General features: G+C 38.2%; 1 protein-coding gene across 14 annotated transcripts in view; it reads right to left on the bottom strand.

Annotated features, from left to right (window-relative positions):
* Positions 1 to 5,083: 5,083 nt before the first annotated feature.
* Positions 5,084 to 22,055, bottom strand: part of Hipk (Homeodomain interacting protein kinase) — a 67,741-nt gene continuing 50,769 nt past the window's right edge. For 12 of the 14 annotated variants that reach the window (XM_078191510.1, XM_078191516.1, XM_078191519.1 and 9 more), the window contains one exon: positions 5,084 to 22,033. In XM_078191510.1, coding sequence (XP_078047636.1) covers positions 21,835 to 22,033 — 199 coding nt within the window. In that variant the 3' untranslated portion in view covers positions 5,084 to 21,834. The remainder of the gene's footprint in view (positions 22,034 to 22,055) is intronic. The other 2 variants (XM_078191513.1, XM_078191518.1) reach the window with 1 other exon arrangement.

The following is a 22,055-nucleotide window of genomic DNA, read 5'->3' as shown; positions in this document are numbered from 1 at the left end:
TTTGCAATACTATGACTGGGAACTCGAAATTGAGTCAGAACGAAACCAGAATACGTTATACTTCCCTTTATTACAACGCAGGTTTTGCTTACTTTCTATTGCTTTAACAAATAACTTAGTAACTAACTAAGGATAACTTTCGGGAACACCGAAAACGTTCGGAAAGCCAGGAGGCCAAAATCGGCCCGTGAAGTCCGATTTAAATAGGCTGTAATTTCTATATTCATTTTCAAGAAACTGTATCTTTTTTTCCAAACATGGTAAAACAATGGGGCTTAGCAGGTTTTAAAGGGTAATGTCTCTACTTCAATATGTACTTACTGATTTTTACTGTCCACCTGAAAGATACTGAAAAATATTGAAAATCGTGGGTGAAGCGATGACTCTTGGACTCGAAATGTTGTTAAACTTTGTACTACCGTAACTCTGTTAAAAACAACCGGACAATAATGAAACTTCGCGTGTTTTGTAGAGCAAAGTCTCCTCTTTAGTTTGCCCTAGTCGTTTGTTAACTTGACCCTTCGGGAGCACCGAAAACGTTCGGAAAGCCAGGAGGCCAAAAGCGGCCCGTGAAGTCCGATTTAAATTAAAATAGGAATATGGAATGTGGGTATTTGGGAATGTACATTCCACAGGTTGTATGGTTGTCCATGAATGGAGAGGTTGATGGTGCCTGAACCATATAGGTTTGAAATGAATCGGACGGGTCCATGCATGTAGAGCCTGAAGGTGCCTGAACCAAAGAAGTTTGTCTTGAATCGGATTGGTCCATGGATGCAGAAGTTAAATGCGTTTCTGTTACCTGTCACTGGGAAGATCTCTTACGCACACTTTCTTTGCGGAAATATGACGAAATACTGTTCGAAGTGCCCGATTAGGCCCTATATACCTTGTAACGAGACTTTTAGACATTTTGCAAATATTTGAAATGCGCGCGATTGAAATGTTACTTCTTTGGAGTATATACTCCAAAGTATATACCAGGAGTATATACTCCAAAGTATATACCAGGAGTATATACAAAATCGTGTGAACATATACAAAAGAGTGAACGTTCGTGACGTGTACCGTTGGACGAGTCGTAACCAAGTAAAGTTTCCTTAAATATAAAATGTGTTTTACGAAAAAAAACTTACCTCCAACGGGATTTGAACCCGAGCCCAGCAGCACCGAATTCGTACGCTGTAACCATTGCGCTAACCGATTAAGTTGTAATGAGCGGAAATATTTCGCCATATATTGCGCTCGTTACAATTTTTTTGCTCGCTTAATTCGCATTTTCAGGGTTAGAAAATTATTTGTTTCGATGCCATAACGTTTGAAATTACTTAATCCACACTCGCGGTAAACTAAAAAAGTATTAGTATTTTTTTTGACAATGTTGCAGGCGAGCAAAAAATCTGAGAAAAATTGAGTACACGAGCCGTGATAGTACCTTGTCAGGGAATTAATGTAAAAGTTTTGCCGATTTTAGTTTTCGAGAAATCTTAAATTTTCCGATTTTTTGGGGGTTTGTCATTTTTGATAATCACAAATTGCAACTGAAAAATCTGAAAAAATCCTATTACATCCGGCTTGATGTCCAAAATAAGCCATATTTTTTTTCAAAATTTTAGAAAGCTGCTAAAGGTCGAAAAATGCCGGAAAAACGCGAAATCTAATTTACCCTGTAACTACCCTCACGGACAAGTTACAGGGTTAAAATTTTGCACAGATGAGTTTTTATTGGTCTGCTATCGATCGGTGTATGACTCATTGAAAAACCTCTAAGGGCAGTTTTGACCATCTTAATTGGCTATGCCCTTTGCATGTAATTCTTCATAAGAATTTTTCAAACATAACAGTTCTCTATTTTTAATTTCTCCTTTAATTTGCATATTTTCTAGTAACGTTTCACACGTCTCTAATTTTTGTTTAAAACTTTTACATTCTTTTTCTGTCCCTGTTAATTTTTTAGACAAGCTAAAATTCTCTGTTTCTAAATTATCTATTTCATATTGTTTCTTTATTAACTCCTCTTCCAAATGATTTACTTCGTTTTTATAATATTGTTCACAATCTGATATATTTTTATTTTTCTTACAAGATTGTGGGGTCTGTGACAATCTTTCATCTCGTATTGCTTTCAATTGTGCTGTCTTTTCCCCTAACTGTTTTTGTAAATTTGTAAATTTTCTATTTACAAAGATAATACAACCGATAGTAGAAAGCTCTATCAGTGCTCACAGCTAATTTTAATAACCCTTGAGTCTCGTCAATAAGACTAACTCCGTCTTCGCGCAAGTAGAGACAGTATTTATACTAAATATATCTGTAAAACAAAGAATAAACGTGGATAATTGAAATTTTATGAAACTCCAGACGTTATTTATTTAGAAAAGATATATTTATACCTACAGGATGTGTCAGTTAAATGGGATCACCTAACATCTGCCTCATTTATTGCTGCACAGAAAAACTTTTTATGACAAAGTTACACTATATTCAGTGAAATACGTAATAGTGATCTTAAATAGTACAATTTTATCTCGATAAAAAATTGTTTATACAACAATAAATAAGATAGATATTTTTAATGACTATACATAAAAATAATAATTATACTATAAAAATCTTAACAGAATTGATTGAATTGTGTAAATTAAAGTAACGTATTGGTTCATAAAATACCATAATTGCTAATCTTTAAGTTGTAAGTGAGTATGCAACCACTGCTGACAAGAAATAAAGGAAACCAGGAAAGTGCATGGTTGATTTATTTTCACAGCCCCCTTATTAGTGTGGGGATGCGTTTACACATCAACGCGACACATATCAATTTACAATCGTACCAACCTCCATGTACACAGCGATCATTATTTAGTATTCGTAATACAATGGATAGTAATTGTTACTTAGTCGTCGTTAATACAATCGTACGTGGATCATTAATATACTTTTGTTTCATTCCTCGTTACGATTAACCAATATGACAAAAGGCAACATTCACTTTGTAGTAGTATCATTACATTATTGTTATTATCGTCAATCTATCAATATATATATACCATGATAGTAGTAATTTTCTCGCCGTTCAACATTATTATAACATATTATATTATATACGTGTGTATGTGTGTATATATATATATATATGCGATATTAACATCCTAGCGAATGTAAATGTTGAATTGATTAGTCCAAGATCTGAGTAGGCGTTGGTACCCGAGAGTAAACGAGTGCTTTACAAATTGTGTAACATTACATCCGCTAAGAAGGATCATTGTGTCACAGGCTCGCCGCCGGAACTAATTGCAAATTGCTTTCTCTTTGTATCGAAAGGTGAAGAAAGCGACTCGCGAGAGGTAACATCGGTAAAAGTTAGCAAACACTTTGTCTACGAAGTCTTCCGGTTTTTCGAGCCTTGTCGATGTGAGCTACGCGGGTACAAAATTCAAGAGGTTCGAACAGATCTCGACTTTATCTCCTGTAAACTGCATCATTCTCATTTAGACGATTTACATGATTGCCGATCAAATTTCTATTCAGTTATAACTGTGGCAAAACTTTTGTAAACAGGATAGCTTGCTGCAGCTGTTAGTAGCTGTTAAGTTACCAAGAATTTTATCAACTTTTTAGAATCTCGTAATCCTGCAACCAAATTTGTTTTACCTGTATTATCATATCAATTTTGATACGATAAATGAGGATAATATTTTTGTGAGCAAAGAACAGGATGGTTCTCTTACAACTATTACAAGCTTTCTGCTAGTATTTCATAAATTAATCTTTATCATACTAGGTACATATTCTGATAAGTTCTCAGTATATCATAAACCTTTGATTAAATTTGTATGCAATGTATTACAGTAAATGTCAAATTTGAATCATGAGCAAAATTTTTCAGCGACAGAAAATCCAATGTTGCGGAGACGGTCAAAGTCTGGCCGTTTGGCTTTCAATAAAGATTTTATTTTCTTACAGTAGCAAAGAGTCTACCCTTCTTGATAACTGTGATTACTATTGCGTCACTGACTGTAGAATCGCTTAATTAAAATGCGTCCAATCGTTGACGACAATTGATGCAAGCTAGGAAGTGATATCGAGAGATTCGAACGTAGTCCGGCGAGCGTTTCGACGACGAACGAAATCGGCCGGAAGCGCCTCTAATTTTAATTAATCGGCCTAGCGCTCACAACGACTTGGTCCAACTTGTGTACACAAGATATTTATACAGTCACGAGATTGCGAATAGGCAGGAGCAATAACAAGTGACGTTAATCTATGACAGTCTACGGCGTTTACATTTGCGTATCTTCTCCTCTTTTTCTTGGCTTTCTTGCTCGTGTTTTTCATTGGTAGTCTTGATTCTCTTAGCATGTACACGCGAGCCAGCTACATGGAACAATGATTGACCACGTTGAATCGATGGAGCAATAGTCCAATTGTAGATCGGATCGTTTAAACTCTGTACAAATCGCACGTAAACTGTGATATACTCCACCGTTCGAAAATGTTTGGCCACACTTGGGACTCATAGTTTCGAAACTAGGACTTGAAATTTTTTTTCAGTCCTTTTAACACGTTGACGCCGGCATCGATATTCGTGATTTTCTCTATAAGTCGGCGCTCGAAATTTACAAAAATTAAATAATTATATTAAGCTTATATTATTGAATTTCTTTGTTTTCACTATCGAATATCTGTTTATAATGTTCAGATAAAATAACATAAATCTATTTTATAGTCAAGCCGGCGTCAACGTGTTAAAAGAAAGCTTTATGGTTGTTACATTCACTTCAATTCAAAATTTTTTATACAACAACGGTGCGATAAAATCTTTACTTTAATTCCAGGTGAAAGTACTTAAACATTAACAAGAAGTTAGAAGACTATATAATTTTGGAATTGAAGTCTCAATCGAAGCTTTATGATTCGTGTTTCTCTTTGTGCATTAATTCGATTTTATATCATTTGAATGTTCAACCGAATATTCAATTAGCTTTTAAGTAAAAATACTGAAACATCATCAAAAAACAAGAAGACTGTTGAATTTTTCTTTTGAACGGCATCGCAAGTTCACTTGTTATACGCGCGCAAATAGTTGCGACTATCGTTCACAGATTTTTGAAAAATTAGTAGGCATGTTAAATTGAAAAGCCATCCATGGATACATCTAACCGCTAGAACAGCTGAATCCAAAGCGTTTTACAAAAAAATTTGACTTCGAGAATTTTTGAAGTCCCCTCTTCCACCGATCCAACAGTGTATGTATAGAATGTATGTATGTACAATAAAACTTGACGCCGGGTATAGCTGTCGTTACTATCGTCGCATGATCATACATTTCCCACTCTTTCGTCAAGTGCGAACAAACCGTTTACACGGACGCACGAAAATGGAAAAAGACGTAGGATAATAGTTAACGTTTACCCTGGTTTTATCAATCGTTGCGGGTATACATTTATACACATGTTTGTCGCGAGTAACATTGCTCATTAGCGTTTACTTCTCTTTATACAATCGTAGACTATCGTGTTCTACCGTGGTACGCGATATTACAATAGTTCTTTGATTATTCAGTCGCATGATTAGACAGTACGTGATCTCGACGTCGGATCATTGACGAAGATCGTTTCTGCGATTCACTCGATCACGTTTTTCATAGTTTCCCAACGAGGGCACAAAATTTCTGATCGATTACCGTATTTCCTTCATTTCCAATTAGCCTTAACAAATTGACAATGTTCTTCAATTCCACTGCGTTCGAACATTCCTATTACAGAGATTTGAATTTGAAAGATGATTTCGGGTTGGGAAACTATAACGTGATTGGATGAAATCAACGAGGCGCAATTCAAGCGGACAAGGATTTCTGTCCTTCTCGTTTCATTTTGTTCCGTGTACTATCGTTTCCATAAGGTTTACGCACTTCTGTGTGCAAGCATGTTCGCTTGGAACTCTACTAAAAAACAGGATTCGTTTACTCGAACTATCGCGGAATCGTTTTTACTTTTTCTCCGATCGGCTACGCTTGTCTTGCTTCGCTATTCTAATTAATGAAATCCGACCATTAACAGGTCGACGAGGAACTTCTACTCATTGTTGTACTATCTAGGTGAACTCTCGAAAAACGACGAACGTCTATGGTAATGCAAGCTTTTTTTCCTTCGATGCTTTGATTTCTGTGTGTTTCTGCGAGTCTCGCTAGCAAGCTTTCGTAACAATTGTGATATGTTATCCTACTATCTGGAGAAACAGTGGTATTCAACCGAGTTGCAGTAATTATTCTCGAGGTTTACGAAGAATCGAATGTTTTATCCCTTAACTAGTGATATTTCTTACATCTTTTCATTTAGAGAACTATATTTTCACAACTGCTTGAGCAGAAATTAATGTGGCAACGATACCGTACCAAGCGACACACCTACGATTTTATTTACTATAGTTTTCACCGAATTAGCCGACATTTAGAAATGTTTCGCGGGACGTTCAGTTACAGATACCCAAGTTCACTAATTACGGATCGACTTCGAAGCAGCCATACAAAATGGCAATTAAATGTTCTCCACTGAAACAAATTTTACGAGGAATACTCGCTAAACATTGCTAAACTGCAGAAGCATTCGTCTTTACCTAGCGAAAGTATCAATTGCAACGTCGATTGATTTCTCAATCGTTATCTTTAGGTTCTGAATTCACCTAAGGTTTAATTCGGCTAAAAATGATCCTGCCATACGTCAGCGAAAACGGTTTAACAATACAAAACTACTGGAGATCTACGGTTTACCGTATAAATCTGTGTTTTCTGTGTTCTATTACAGTAACAACGGTGTCCTAAGAAATCGATATTACCCATTGTGGTTGCGAAGGGCTCTCTCTGAACGTATTAATTTAATTACATCACGCTAAAAGCATCCTGAAGGAGTATACTCGCACGGGTACTGTAAAAATCGCGTTCGAGGATTTCTGAAAGAGGACGTGATTTTCCGCTCAGCCTCGAACGCGTTTTTGATTGTGGACTTAATTAGTAACAGGTACGGTAAATCACGCGCAGTCAACTCTGTTTTCAAAAGTCTCCGCTTTCAAACCTGCGCGCTTCGAACTATCAAAACGATTCGCCACCGATCAGGACAAACATAGTTTCGCCGATACCTGTTCTCGAACGATAATGATAATATACTATTGCAACACCGCGAGCAAAAGCGAAAGAAACTATACAGAATGAATGCAGGAAATGTTGGCATGTGATTATGCAATTGCGGATCTTTGTGCGAAATAAAAATTACCTACGTCGATTGGAAAAATGAATTTCTCCTTCTTGTAATCTGAATAAGTCGAAGTGATAGCGTAGCAATTTTGTTCATTCGCATTGATGTTTTTGTAGTTCTTTATGTTTCATCTGTCCATTTTTGTCGTGGTTGAATAAAATACACAGTCCAATGATTATACGAGATATTATGCTAGCAATTGGAAAGGCGACTAACAGTGTTCTTTTTGTAGAAAGCTGGATTTCGAGACAAGAATGTTTAGTGTAGTAGAAACGTGGAAGTAATAAGGTGTATTATCTGGTTATTGTACTCAGTAGTGAAATTACAATATTTACGCGACGAGTGTCTACTTTAGCTAGTTTAATATAAAAACAAGTCCTTCAATTTTTATATTGTTAACTATATTTCCGTATACTTGCAAGTAATGGTTGATTATATTGTATTTAACAAAGATTCCAGTGCAATTTGGATTTAATTTGTCGGAGCTGTGCAGAGCAACTCCGTGTTTTAGTACAGTCTATGACTAAATTATAGCAACATTATAAAATCGATTCTTTGAAAATTAAATTTATTCAGAGTTGGCACACTTCCAAGTCTTTCCAATTCAAATCAAACTCTATACATATGTTAAATTGCTTTTTAATACTGTTAGTTGTCTATCTAGTTTCCAATAGTTAATTTAAATTTTCATATGTTTCATTAAAGTCTATAGAGAAACTAACGCGTTTAGGAGGAGAACCTAAACAAATATAGTGAAAAAAGTAATGAAATCAGGAATGATTTTAAGTATATGTAATTAGTTAAATTTTTGCCAGGAATGTCTTCCGTTCGAATGTCCAAGCAATTTTACAAAATCGCTATATATCTAGTTTATAGTCTGTACTTTCTTTTCATTATCGAAACTTTTTGTACATGTACATATAATTGCTAAAAGTTTGGTAAAAGCAATTTCTCGCAGGATGTTTATTATCCTGCTGATATTTTCAAGCATACGTACGGTAGGAGAATGACTTGTGGAGCGAGAAGTATCCCGAGGTATCATAAATGATGCGACAGGCGTTGATCTGATGTACAGTGGATCGTAAAAGCTTCCGATCAGATAGATTTATGCTTTGTATTCCGGAAGCAATGTAAAGAATGCATCGAATGCGCGGAAAATGTTAAGCAGCCAATATCTGATGCATTTCATTCAATGATCATCGAATCAGCAGCATCTTAACATTGATTCAGTTACAGGAATTGTTATACTTTCATTTGAGTTATATTAAACGGGCGCTAAATTCGTTAGAGTTATGCCAATATTAATAGTCTCTTAATTTCCCGGGAATTAGTTACAAATTTTAACGGATGACTATAGTAATTTCTAAAACATACTGAGCACTGAATTTTGGTTGAATTTAGAATCAAGCCTTAACGTTAAAGTGGCTTGCACGGTCTCATGAAAGTTACAAGATTGGATCTATGCAAATTTTATGCGAATTTCATTAAAAAGATTGCTCTCGTATGTAAAATTGAACAGACATCCTCAAAGAATCATTATAATTCAAATAATGACAGAGCACAAAATTGGAAATCTTTCTCTGGTTTTAATGGCAAAGTTTGCAATTCAAAGCGAAAAATTTATGCGATCGGGAGTTTTTGTAGGCCAGTGTATCTTGGAAATGGAACGCGCATGGTGTGCGTGTGCTCGCGAAAGAAGCGTAAATGAAGGAGAAACGCAGATGATAAAGAATGGAGCCGTAACACAGCGAACTCAGTTCAAAAAGTGTCCGAGCGAATAACACGGACATCTGCATTTATTAACCATTTAAAACACAGTGAAACGCCTGTATCGCTGCGTGTACCTCTCTCTCTCACTCTCACTCTCTCTCACTCCTCTCTCTATCGCTCCGTAGCAAAATGTTTTTTATTTTCGCATTCGTACTTTTCATAATTTTTTTCAGATTTTTTTTCATTTATTTCTTCTTTTTCTCCTCGTACTCGTTCTTTCAGGTTTTTTTGCATATAATAATATCTCAAATACACTTATACGCGGCTTCGAAGAGGCGTTGTGGCTCTCCGACGATCACCTTAAGCATTAGTCTTTAGTGTTTGATTATTATACTACAGTAATATACAGAAAATCGTGGTTCTTAACGCCGGCGACCCCGCTCGTCCATCGAGAACCGACCTCGGGCGATTATTTTCTTTTCCATCTTTTCCACAATTTTCAACTTCCGTTGGAGCGAACGACGAGGCCGCAATGCTGGACGAGCAGATGCCGGGGCTATCAGTTAATATTCAATAATTACAATACACTAAATATAATCGGCCCGTGTATATTAAAATATAAATATCAAATAGACTTTTTGTCCCAAGGATATATGCACCATCTAAATGTGGGTGCGCGACTTAAAAATTCAGAGACGTTTCGTTTAAGTAATTCGTCACCGATTAGTTGTAAGACCCCTGTTATCGGAAGAACGCGCAACTCGACGCTATCAAAACGACGAGAGAATTCCGACGATCTTGCCTCCGACCTTCCTCCGTTCTTTGACAACTGCCTTCTCGAGCGTTTATGGTAGCCGCGAGCTGCGCCGCGATGAGATTAGAATTTTTTGGTTACCTAGACAATTACGTGTTCCGTGTGTTCTCTAGAAAGGGAACCTTCCGGGCAAGACACTCGATAGATCGATGTTTTGGTAGATTAAAAACTGTTTGTTCCTGGAGTACAATTAATTCTAATGTAGTTTAACAAATTTTTACTTTCGCGGCCAATAGAATGTCTTTGCTGTAGAATTGGACCAAACACTTCTGGGTACAATGAAATTTTCATCTTCATTGTTTTTACAAATAAAATTTTGTTACGTAGAATATTTTGTCTTATTATTTTGCTTGATGAAAAATTCTAGTGACTATGAAAATTCAGTGAATTGGATTGCCAGTACAATTTTGTTTTACATTATTGTTTTATGAATATAGGTGAACTAGAGGATACTTTGAAGAGAAAAATTATACTAGTTTTTTTACCATAACAGAGTGGCCACCGGGAAAACCTTGAATTTGTTTCTATTACTCTGCAAGTACATCCTACTGGTTCGTTAAATTTCTGCTTATAACAACAATTCTCTTTGAATTGTAATACATTATGTCTGTTGTATTATTAAATCCTGTGTACACTATAGAAAATGTTGTCAATTTATATAATTTCTGAACTGAATATTTGGAAGTTTAGTTTCAAAGTTGTACAAAGCTGGAGAAAATACAAACAGTGATGCCACTGGACTAGTTTGAAATTAGAATTGAAAGAGGATCAATCTAAGGATAGAAAGTTTCAAATATACAACTGCATTAAATTTATTTTTGTTTTTTCATCACGTTAAGAATCATCAAATTTCAAATTAATCAATTTCGTAAGAATTATAATTTAACGAATTGTTTGAATATAAAATGAAAATTTCACTTATAAATTGAAGTACGTCTACTTCTTAATTCTACCATGTGACATCATAGTGTACACAAGCTTCAAAATACCGCAAAATCTTAACTCTGCATGTATTAAGTTATTCAATCATTTTTAATCTCGTAAATGAACTTAAAATATCAACGCTTTAGAAAAATTATATAGAATCAAATTAAAAATATTTCGACTGCATGAATTCATTTTAACATAAATTTAAACAATCATAGAATGACTAACTTGTTGGTACGATTGAAAAACATCAACATCGCTGACAAACTTAAGTAAATGGTTAAAAGAAGTAGGGCCTTCAACGTATAACTGCAAAGACTTAAAATTGTAACGAATCTACCGGGTGTCTCGGGCGAAAGAGCTCCGAGGACCGTTGCGTGGACCGAGATGCGAGCCTTGGTGCATCGATTGTATTTCATCGCGTGAACCGATGGTGCTGGATTGAATAGGGTAACGTATGGTCGGTCGCGATACGATTTATAAGCCTAAGTACTTTTGATTTGTCTCTGGTTAATTGATTTGCGACGAGTCTCGCGACACGCATCGACAAGCGGCTGCGCCCGCCCCCGCATTCTGTTCTCCGTTTTATTGTCGGATACAAAAGAAGCCAAACGCATACGACGGGGCCCGATGCATCGGTCGACGCAACGCCGGAAATCCTGCCGCACTTCCGGTCTAACGAATTTTCATTTAGTTTTTCACGCTTTTTTTTCTTCGGTCGCAAAAGTGTGCATCGCCTTTCGTTTTTTTTCTCCTACCTCCTTTCTCTCAATCTTTCATTTTTTTTTCTGTGGAACGTGGGTGTTGAAAATCGTTTTGAAAATCGGTATTATCCCGTTAATTAATGTTCGACGACGACATCGATCCCCGGACGTTTGCGTGCGCGAAATATTTCCGGGACCAATCTAAACCTACGCTTTGTACTCTGGTCGGCCCCTGAAATAATTCGTCGCACGCGCTCGGCAATCCGATATCTTTGTTTCCTTCTTTCCATACTCGTTAATTACATAATGTCCGTATATGTATATATATAATATGTATATGCATCGTGACATATGCTATACATGCCTATGTATAGATATATATGTATATTCATATTTATATCGATACACGTGTATATGAGATGGTGTTCGAGGAGATCGTCGGTGACCAAGGCAAGAGAAATTATCAAATTGCGGATCTTAGTGCAAAACAGAAGTCTCATTCATCGATCAAAAGAAATAAATTAGACACCAATTTATTCCTCTCTTAGGTCTTCTGCACTGTTCAGAAAATTTGGATGTGTTACGTATTTACAATTCCAAGAGATGCTACTAATTCACGATTAAAATTGACGTCTCTAAATTTTTTAATCCGTTAGCTGACCTTTGTATCATCTAAAAACGTTAAATTAGTTTACGTATCTCAGCTAGAAAGATCGTAATTAACTCTTCAAGCCAATTGGACGTACATATGTAATACGTCAGCCACGTCGGTTGCGACGAATCGAATTTCTATCATCACGAGTAATATACGTTTACAATGTGAATATTATTGAAGCAGTTTCGTTTTATACAATTTTAAACGAGTTACAACAAGAGCAACTAAACTCCCACGATTACCTTACTGGCTTGAAGGGTTAACGTTGACGCGAAATCGATCCAAACAGTGCTCGATGATCGTTTCAATAAGTGCGAGACAATTTAAACTTATTTGATTTCACTGTTTCGCATTGCATCTATTTTGTCTTGAAGGCAGAAAGTCCGTAGTCGGAAAACTATTATTGGAACGCCGAAAACGGGTTCGTTCGATCGAAACAAGTCCAGAACAGATCCCGGTTTCATCGTCGATATAAGGCACGCTCTACTGGTAAACAAATCGATCGACTAGTTACGATTGTGTCGCGTTTGATCGCAGGCCGTTCACGGAATTTGAGATGAGAAATCGGAAAGGAAGTCGCGCGAGGATGAAATCGTCTCGAACACAATTTTGTCAGCGGCGAGTTCGCCTGATTCGGATGTCCTTGAACACCATCGTCGACTCCGCGAATGTAGCCTCGTGTGCACAACATGTTCGCAAACGGCGAGGACAATCGGCGCAGCCCGAGGGTTTTTAATACTTTGTGAAACAGACTTCTTGCGAAAGCTTAAAAAACATTTTTTGTTTCCATTCATTTATCATGTTTCTGTTTTTTTAGTTTTCTTATGCTGCTACTAAACTCCTCCCCTTATTTTGTTTTCTTTACACTAAATACCGCCCTTTTAGAAACTTCACTTCACTCGCGTCGCCGCCACAATGACGGGCGACCGGGATTAACTATAAGTGTCGCTAGATGCGTGGTCGTACGAAGTGGCCGCTGATTTTCGAGATCGCCGCGTTTAACCAGCTTCAGAATTGACTTTTTCATAGAAAAAATATGTCGAATGGCCGACTCTACTTATGACGCATGATGTTTCAGCACGGACTCCGAAATTTTTCTGTTTTGGCCGACCAAAGGTAAAAAACGTTGTAAATGTACACTTCGAACAATTACATTTTTACTTTGAACTATTTTTGACATGTTGTTATTTTCATTCAGTCACAGAGTGATTCAATCGACTTTCTACTGCTTTTAGTCGTATAATTCTACTAGATGAACGTTAATTTTTAATACTACGAGGATCAGACATCTCTTTTGTTTTATATAAATCGTTGAAGCATTTATCGAAATTAAAGTTGACACGTCCTTTTTGTTTTACAGAAATGATAAAGATCCTCGTTTTACTGATTTCATATTATTCGGAGAAATTTCAGAAAATTTATTTCATGCAAATCCATAGTCTAATTGCAGAAACTAATGAACTTGTCGGACCAGTATAAAACGGCGGGAGTCTTTGAAGCGTTGCCAGCAGTTCGTTAGGCGTCGATTCGACAAAGAAGCATTAAATCGCCGGCGAACTCGAATGATAGCGGCTAATATAATTTATACATTTATACAGCTGTGTCCGTACGTATAACCGAATAAAGAAGTTTGGCAAACAGTATATTTAATCGACGGCACGAACGACTTATTCATTCGACGTGTGTCGTGTGTACTGGACGTGGTCTGTGTGGGTATGTATGCGCGCACGCGCGTGTATGTTGTGTGTGAGTATGTGTACGCGTGTAATTATTATACATATCGATAGTAATATATACCGGTAAGGCAATGCTACGAAAATTCTTCGTAGAAAGACATTCGGAAACCGAGTAGAACAGAAGAAAGGGAACGAAATTCAATACTGAAGAATTTGAAACTGTTGTAACTGTTTCTAAAAAGATGTTAGAAACGAATGCCTTCGAAGAAGAATACCACATGCGAATTGCTGTTGTCGCGGAGGATCGAAGGAACTTTCCAATCGGAGCAAAAGAGAATTGATAGAAGAAGAATCGTAAACTGAAAAACTCGAACTGATCCACCCTCGCGCGACGTCGACGTGAAAAAACGTTTCGTCTTCGATCGCAACGTTGTTAGAACGTTTATTAGTAATAATAGTATAAATGGCGCTACTACTATCATAGTATAATGAAAATACACAAAAGACGAACATTCATTATTATGGTACAAATATATATAATATATATATAGTATAGCCGTACAGCGAGTAGTTTTACCAGTAACAGCAAGTTCGGCTTATCCGTAGAATCGTATAAACTTCTAAATTACGAGGAGTTTTGTTTCCGGCTGAATAGACCTGCGAGTTAACTTCATTTACGATTCAGTTTTCTCTATTATTACCCGGAGTTTATATACTTCTTTATGTTACAATATTTCCACGCTGTCTAGAGTCTCTGTTCTCGATTGACAGTTCGACGTGCGAAGTGAAACGCGCGTAGCCTAAGCGACAAATTCGACATTATTTTGGTTCGCGCTTATACTCACGCCAGAGAAAATGTTTTCCAAAATCCTATGAACTTGAACGAACGACGAAGAAGGAACAACCTGTTCAGAAGTAATTCTCTGTTTGTTCAAACAGATATCATCTAGATGAAGACGAATAGCAAAAGCAAGTCCAATAGTGAAAACAATCATGAAACACGTCCTGGCAAGCGTCGCGAAGAAGTATAACAAGAAAGCAACAAGGAAGAAGAACAGAAAGAACATCCATCGATACCGTGAGAGAACCTACACGAACGTTGAAGAACACCAAATTTCTGGCTAGACCCTTCCTCCAACCGAGGAGACTAATCTACGATGCCGAGACTGGTCTAATTACCGATCTAAAAAATCCGCCACCCATAAAGATGAAAAATCGATTAACGATCAACAACGTCTAAGCGGTGATTCGCGTGTTATGTAAATGTAGAGACGTATTCTTATATTGTGTCTGTGTACTATCTTGTTACACAATTATTTTTTGCGTCTTTTCTACTTTACACAAAGTTTGCCCACTCCCCCCTCCCCCCCATTAACCCCTAGATCGTTTAATAAATCGCTTAACCGTTAGAGCATTATGCGTAAGTCGACCGAACGTATATAATACAAGTACCACCGTTTAATATTAAACCTGCGACATTACCGTTAAGTGTAATAGTGAACATTAAGAACATCGAAGAACAGTCAGATAGGTTGTGAATCGTCGATTCTAGCCTAAAGTTTTACCCGCGCGATCTATCGTTCACGAGCTTGCTTCCCCTAATCGGACTTCATTTACGAGCTTCCATTGTTTTTCGTAATCGTTCTACATATGTGTGAACAACTAAGGAAGAATTACCGATCGGAATCGAATGATCCGCGATCGACGGACTTCAAACGGAACAAGAGAATATAAAATGGCGACGGCAGGTAACGACGCGAACTGCTATATGTAATCTTGTTTTTAATCCTACGTGAGCAAAGTCCTACTGACGATTAAATACAACGAACTCTTAGACATCCTCTCGCATCTCGTTCCTTCCTGTTCTCACGCGGGCTATTTATTTAGTAAATGTGGTCCGATCGTGATGAGCAATTCCGACGATTTCAAGGACGAAGAGAACGCAAGAAGACAGACAGTGTTATTACCATACTTTTTTCCTCAAAAAACTCACAGAGCACGATACAATATCAATTCTCTAGTAGTAACTCCAAAAATATGTTATTCTCTTCCTATTTATATTTATAACTAAATTATCTAATCCTCGCAAAATGTGTCAGTTACTTTGTTTACAGTTGATAATTAGAGTCGTTCCGGACAAACTACCCCCGAACGATTATAATCCTACAGATCCAATCGGGAAACAGGATCCCGTGGATGTCACTTTGATTCGTTTAATTTTCCATATCTTTCTTTCTTTTTCTCTCTCTCTCTCTCACTCTCCCCTCCTCTCTCTCTCTCTCTTTCTCTTCTTTACCCTCTCTCTCTCTCTTTCATTTTCGTTTCTGGCCATTTTGACGCGTACAGGTACGCCTCAACTTTAAACAACCGTTCGTCAAACATCTTTCATTTCATGACTCGGGGTGCGCGTGTCAGAGAATTCGTCAGCCTTTTTATACTTTTCGTTAATCGAGTCCTTCGTTTAATTAAGTTCCTTCGTCTCAAGTCCAAGTGGTTACAGTGTTTTTGCTGGCGCGCGCACCCTGACTAATCGTTAGAGATTCCACGCTAAATAAATTCGCTATTGGACACAATCTCATTATAACATTTTAGGCACTACACCTAGACTACTAAATCACTCAGTTGAAAACCCCCCTCCCACGCCCTGATGCGATAAGAAAACGTATGTACAAATTTAAAAACGATTAAAATAATCCTATTATTAGAATTCTCAGTGCGCACGTGTGTGTTTGTGTACGCGCTCGGATCGCTCGCTATCTTGCCACGTGTGAAACGCATCATTACGGAAATACTCGCTCGTTGGATCGACCATCGATCGTTGATATTTCATTATTTAAATAAAACGTGAACCAAGAACCTATCGTAGATCGTTTCTAATCTATAAACGAGTTTGCAAAATGGATAATTAGGTGGGTATTAAGATTATCTCGATACTAAATTCGATATTAAAGTTGCTTTGATAGATGGATCAAAATATTGATCGTAAAGATCGTACAGCCGAGGTAATGAACGAATTTCTCCGATCAGAAGCGATGCGATGCGGAAATTAAGCGAGCGTATCCGTGAAGCGTACACGCTCGGCCATCTTGAAAAGCTTGACCAAAAGCAACGCCGGTCAGATATTGACACTATACAATAATTAGTAAAATATCACAACTAGAACCATCGATACAGTATACGGTATACTTGCGTTTCATATTTTTGTTTTTACATAATTTCTCCTCCTGAACGCATATATATACATATATACGTATATATGTACTATTTATTTGTATTTCTTCTACGGTTTTATTAATTAGATACTCTATTTCTTTCTCTCTATCTCGTTCAGTTAACGCGCTTGCTTCTACGATCCTATACAGAGGACGATACGTGTTAAAAAGTAACGAATGACTGCGCCATGCATGACTGATGAGCTTGTACTGACTGACGAACTATAACTATGTGAACCTAACACACCGTCGTAGGACTTGCCATCACAGGAATCACCGAGCATTAATTGTAACTGGTTCATAGGATTAGCAAGACTTCATTTATTCAAACTTAGCGTAATAATTTTTTGAAAATTAAAGTTATTATCTTTTAACTCGAAGCTTATACTTTTATAATCATTACCAATTGAATTTTTAACATTTATCTTTCAGAAGTTAAATTAAATATTTGTAGATGCTTCATTCTTCTTTTCAACTGAATGTGTTCGATACTAACATCACATGTAATGTCTACGACTTCATAATTAACAGGAATAGTCAAACTAATTTAACATACAGTGCTACTTAAAATCCTAATACGGTATCGCTGTTTTCAAAGTACTCGCAATTGTCCTTCGTTAAACTCTTTCAATATTTTATGATGGATAAAATATTTTGTGGATGTTGTCGACGGTAGTAAATTTATTAATAGGCTTCGAGTAAACAGATATCAGCATTGAAGGGGAAACATGTTTTCTCGGTGATTCCAGCGTTAATTAGCTAGCTGGAAGTTGACCGACATTTCGACTACAGTGAAACGTAAACTAAAACATAGAGGAGGAGTAGAACTTCTTCCTCCCGAATACTTTGCAAACCGGGGACGGTAATGGGTCACCGCCCTCGCTGGATAACACAGAACGTAGAACATACAACGAAAGTAAATAGTAATCTAATCGACCAGCGGTCTTAGGCTAAAATCGTTTCCGCAGAGTCCACCTGCGCGTCGTCAGTCAAAACTTGCTCTTTGGATGAGAACGAGAAACCTGACTGAGAATGGGATTCGCCTACGTCTCTACCTACTGACACATGTACACCTGCATATACATGCCTAACTGGCATACACAGGTTCGAAATAGATGAACGGAAGTGTAGAGAAATGACTATGCGTACGACTTGTATGCGTGTACACCGTGTGTATAGAATGCTCGTGTGTATGTCTCTCTATGAACGTGTGTATATACGTGTTTCCCGTTTGTGCATGCATCATCGATTCAGAACGAACGGAAACAAATAAAACAAACAAACAAAAACGAACTCTGTACATACACCCGCGCGTATATATACATATATATTATATCACTATTCGCTATTTATTAACAACGGATCCCGTTTACGGTAGTAGAATGTGTGAAATCTAAGGATATGACTTTTTCCCGCCGTCAGGCGAGAACAGAAGGTAGCTTCTCCTACGCGAGTACAACCCCTACGACCTATATGGAAGCATACATACATATATATACACAAGTAGGCGCGCATCGTGCTCGTGTCCGTGTCGGTTGCACCCTGCTTTTCAGCAGAAAACACCTCTGATACTCGATTGTCAAAATAACTGTCCAACCCCCTTACTCTACGTCGTCACTATCTATATCTGCTCGCAAATAGAAGTTTTGCATCCTACCAGCTTACGAACAAATGCAGATTAGAGTATTTTTATGAACCTTTCTGGTGTACCACATCTGTTTACTTAATGAAATAAACAGCGTTCGTTGCACTAAATTTATAGTTTACATAAATGTCCAGTTATTTTGCAAGTCGAATGGAAAGTTGCTACAACTCCGAGAATATCAGTGAAGTGCGTTCTCACGAAAACCAGATGTCAATCGCGTGCACCCTGTGGTCGATCGAACGCGCAACACTTCGCGCTGATTGTAACTGTACTTTGTTCTCCTGACTGCAACCTTCGGACACGAGATGCTAGAACCTCTCGCCGCCCTCCTTCCCCGTTTGCAGTAAATATTAAACGTTAAGTATGATTATTTGTTAAACAGGCACATCGACTTGGTTACATGTACAGTAATTTTAAATCTGCGTTGTAACGCGGCCGAGGAGGATCACGACCGCGTTATTAATTAATGGACGCGCTGCGTGAATTTTCCGAGTCCCTAATCATTTTCCTGTAAACACCTCTACTGACTATCGAACAGTAGCGAACAACAGCAGCGACTTCGTGTTTAATGCTTTGTTACAAACGTTCAAAATTCAGTTTTGTTTTGTTATAATTTTTTTTGTTTTGTTTCGTGATATTGGTAACGTGTTCTAAAAATTTCATCATCCTCTATCTTCTTGCTTTCACGCTATCTTTCTTTCTCTCTGTATCCCATTCGTTCGATACCCTTTCGCACTACGTGTAAAATACTTCTAGTTAAACTCTGGACATGGATCACTCTAATCAACATACCGCAGCTACTACCCCTTTACGCCTTATCATACAGCTATGTATATAAAATAATTAGCAAAACAATGCCTAAGCGTCATTCCATTAAAAACCACGAGATACATGTCAGCACGCGGAGAAACAGAAATATCATCCCTCTCTCCCCTGAGCTTTCCGCTCCAAGTTTTACTTTGCACTCCGTTTTGATCCTCCCTTTACAAGACGCTGAGGAATAGTGCGCCCATTCTTGTTCCATTCGCTGAACAACACCGAAACGCGGGAAGAGAGCTATAATCGTGGTAACTATGTACAAGTTGACGCGCGTCCGCATAACCTCCGCGAACGCGTCGGAAATCGCTCTCTTTCTCTCGTTTCCGCTACTTTTCATTTCTTACACCGACGTGGAAAATTGTGAGAAGGAAGAACATGATTGTATGAGGGGGGCTGAGAAGAAACGGAGAAGAAAATCCATGAAAAAGAAACAGGGTAAAACAGGTGAAAAAGCACGTCGCATGTACGCCGAGTGGAAATTTGTGGATCGATCCGGACTCTGATCGTGCACTTTGTGTACACGTTTTTGTGCAATGTACTCTAGGCGTACATTTTACGACGAGAAACGAAACGGGAAGGGAAACGGACAAAAATCTAGAAGAAATCAGACCTCCGGTGAAAAACGCACGAAAGAAAACGTTCAAACTCATTTCTGAACGAACTTAAACGCGTGGAACGGGACCCGCGTCACATCCCATTCCATGCGTTTTCCTATCTTAAGGCCAGCCTAGATCGTGAATAATAATTAATCGTAATAATCATAGTAGCGGTAAATGATAGTTGTAATAGCAAGTGGTCGTCAAACGACAAGGCTGTTTAGGCGATAAAAATAAATAGTGAGGCTGCTGCGAGGAGGCACAGCTTTTGTCAAATACAAGTAACCGTGCGCGATCAACTTCACCATTGATCCCGGATCGATTGATCCGATTTACCCACCCCTCTCCGAAATGAAAGAGACGGTGCAAGCTACCCATACGTCAGGGGCTGCACCTAATAGTCACAACAATCAATATACTTAATGTAGCTTCGAATGAATAAACCTAACGAGACGAAAACCTCAGAACACATTTTCACGATCGATCAATGCGCGCGAACGCTTCCGTCTCCCACCCACTGTGCCTTTGTGTTGTGTACGTGTGTAGGTGAGAATCACTCCTCTTCGAGGAGGAGTGGAACGCTTAAAACAATATTTAAGCGTGTTGTCAAGCTCGCGAACAATGTTTTATCGGGATCTTGAAAAATCACCGATCGCGTAGCTCTTGTCAGCGAGCATTAAACCGATGAAGTCTATGATATACGTCAGACATATCATATAAGGAAATGCAAACTTATCTCCTCCGCGTCACAACGTCGCAGGTCGATTGAAAAAAGGAAACCGATCAAATCAACAAAGATTACGCCCGCTGTTTCGCGCTAAAGTAGTCCCGCTTTTCCGTCATGCTTAAACCGCACATAAAGTCCATTCAGGTTGAATTTTCTTTGGCGCGGTGACACTCTCTCTTTCTTTTTCTCTCTCCCTCTCACACATTCGCGGTATGTATAACACATCTATATATATATACCATCGTTTGCAAATTACAAGCATGCGCCGTCTAAGCCGAACAAAATTAAAATCCTACGTCGACCGAAACAATACAAACGATACAAATGGTTCACTGAGGAAACAGCGTCGCGTTTTCACTCTCTTTCTATCTTCATTCTCTCGTTGACTCTCGTCCGACATAACAGATCAAACGAAACGAAAAAGGCAGCCTATAAACTGCAATTTGCGCGACAGAATATCGATGATAGTCTCGGAATACGTTGTTACTTTTCAATTTCTCCCTGATTTCTCTTTCCTGATTCGTTTCTTTCCTCGACAACATCGAGACAGTGTTGCAGTCGCGATTCCATACGGGCAGTTCTGAAGGGAGCAATCGCTGCTTAGGACGGATTGTCAGAAAGTGAAACGTTGAAGAACGACCGTGTCGCGCAGAGAGTTCAGTCAATCTTCCCTCATTTCTTTTATTTTTTCTTATCATCAGTTTTCCCTTTTTTTAAGCCCTACCAGGTCTGCGAGTGTACGAGTACATCATTGCGGTTTTTCGTAGTCGACAGCAGTATCATGAGATGCTCCCTTCGTTTCGTAGTAAAAAGATCGCGAGGATTCAAACGCGTAGGATCTATGGAATCTGTGCGCTCTTTCGTTTCGTTTAATCCTCGACTCCTTTGTCTTGCCTCCCTCTGGAAAATTCTCGGACGAGATCTGTGCTCCCTGCTTCGTCATCTTTCTCTGTTTCGTTCTCTCTTGTTTCTTTCTTTCTCTTGTTAGCCTGTTTTCAGTTTCTCTCTTTTTCTCTTCCTCTCTCTGTCTCTCTCTTTCTCCCTATTTCTTTCCTCTCTTTCTTTCGTTTTCAAGCCTCGAGTCGAACAGAGATAGAATTTACTCGGTGAACCACAAACCAGAAGGTTGATATTGATGTTTGGCCGGCGATAGCGGGGCTAATCCGTATACGGCCGTTGGCTGCATATGTGCAGGCAGTGGATGCGCTGCATGACTCGCGAGCAACGGCCTGGCCGAGCTGTGATGAGCTGGTGGTGGCAACGCTCGACTAGAATCATACAACGTTAATGGAGACGAGCTGGAAAAAACGGGATAATCAA

Source organism: Augochlora pura, chromosome 10, assembly GCF_028453695.1.
Source record: "Augochlora pura isolate Apur16 chromosome 10, APUR_v2.2.1, whole genome shotgun sequence".
In the NCBI taxonomy this organism is placed as follows: Eukaryota; Metazoa; Arthropoda; class Insecta; order Hymenoptera; family Halictidae; genus Augochlora; species Augochlora pura.
This window is presented reverse-complemented; position numbering and strand designations above follow the sequence as displayed.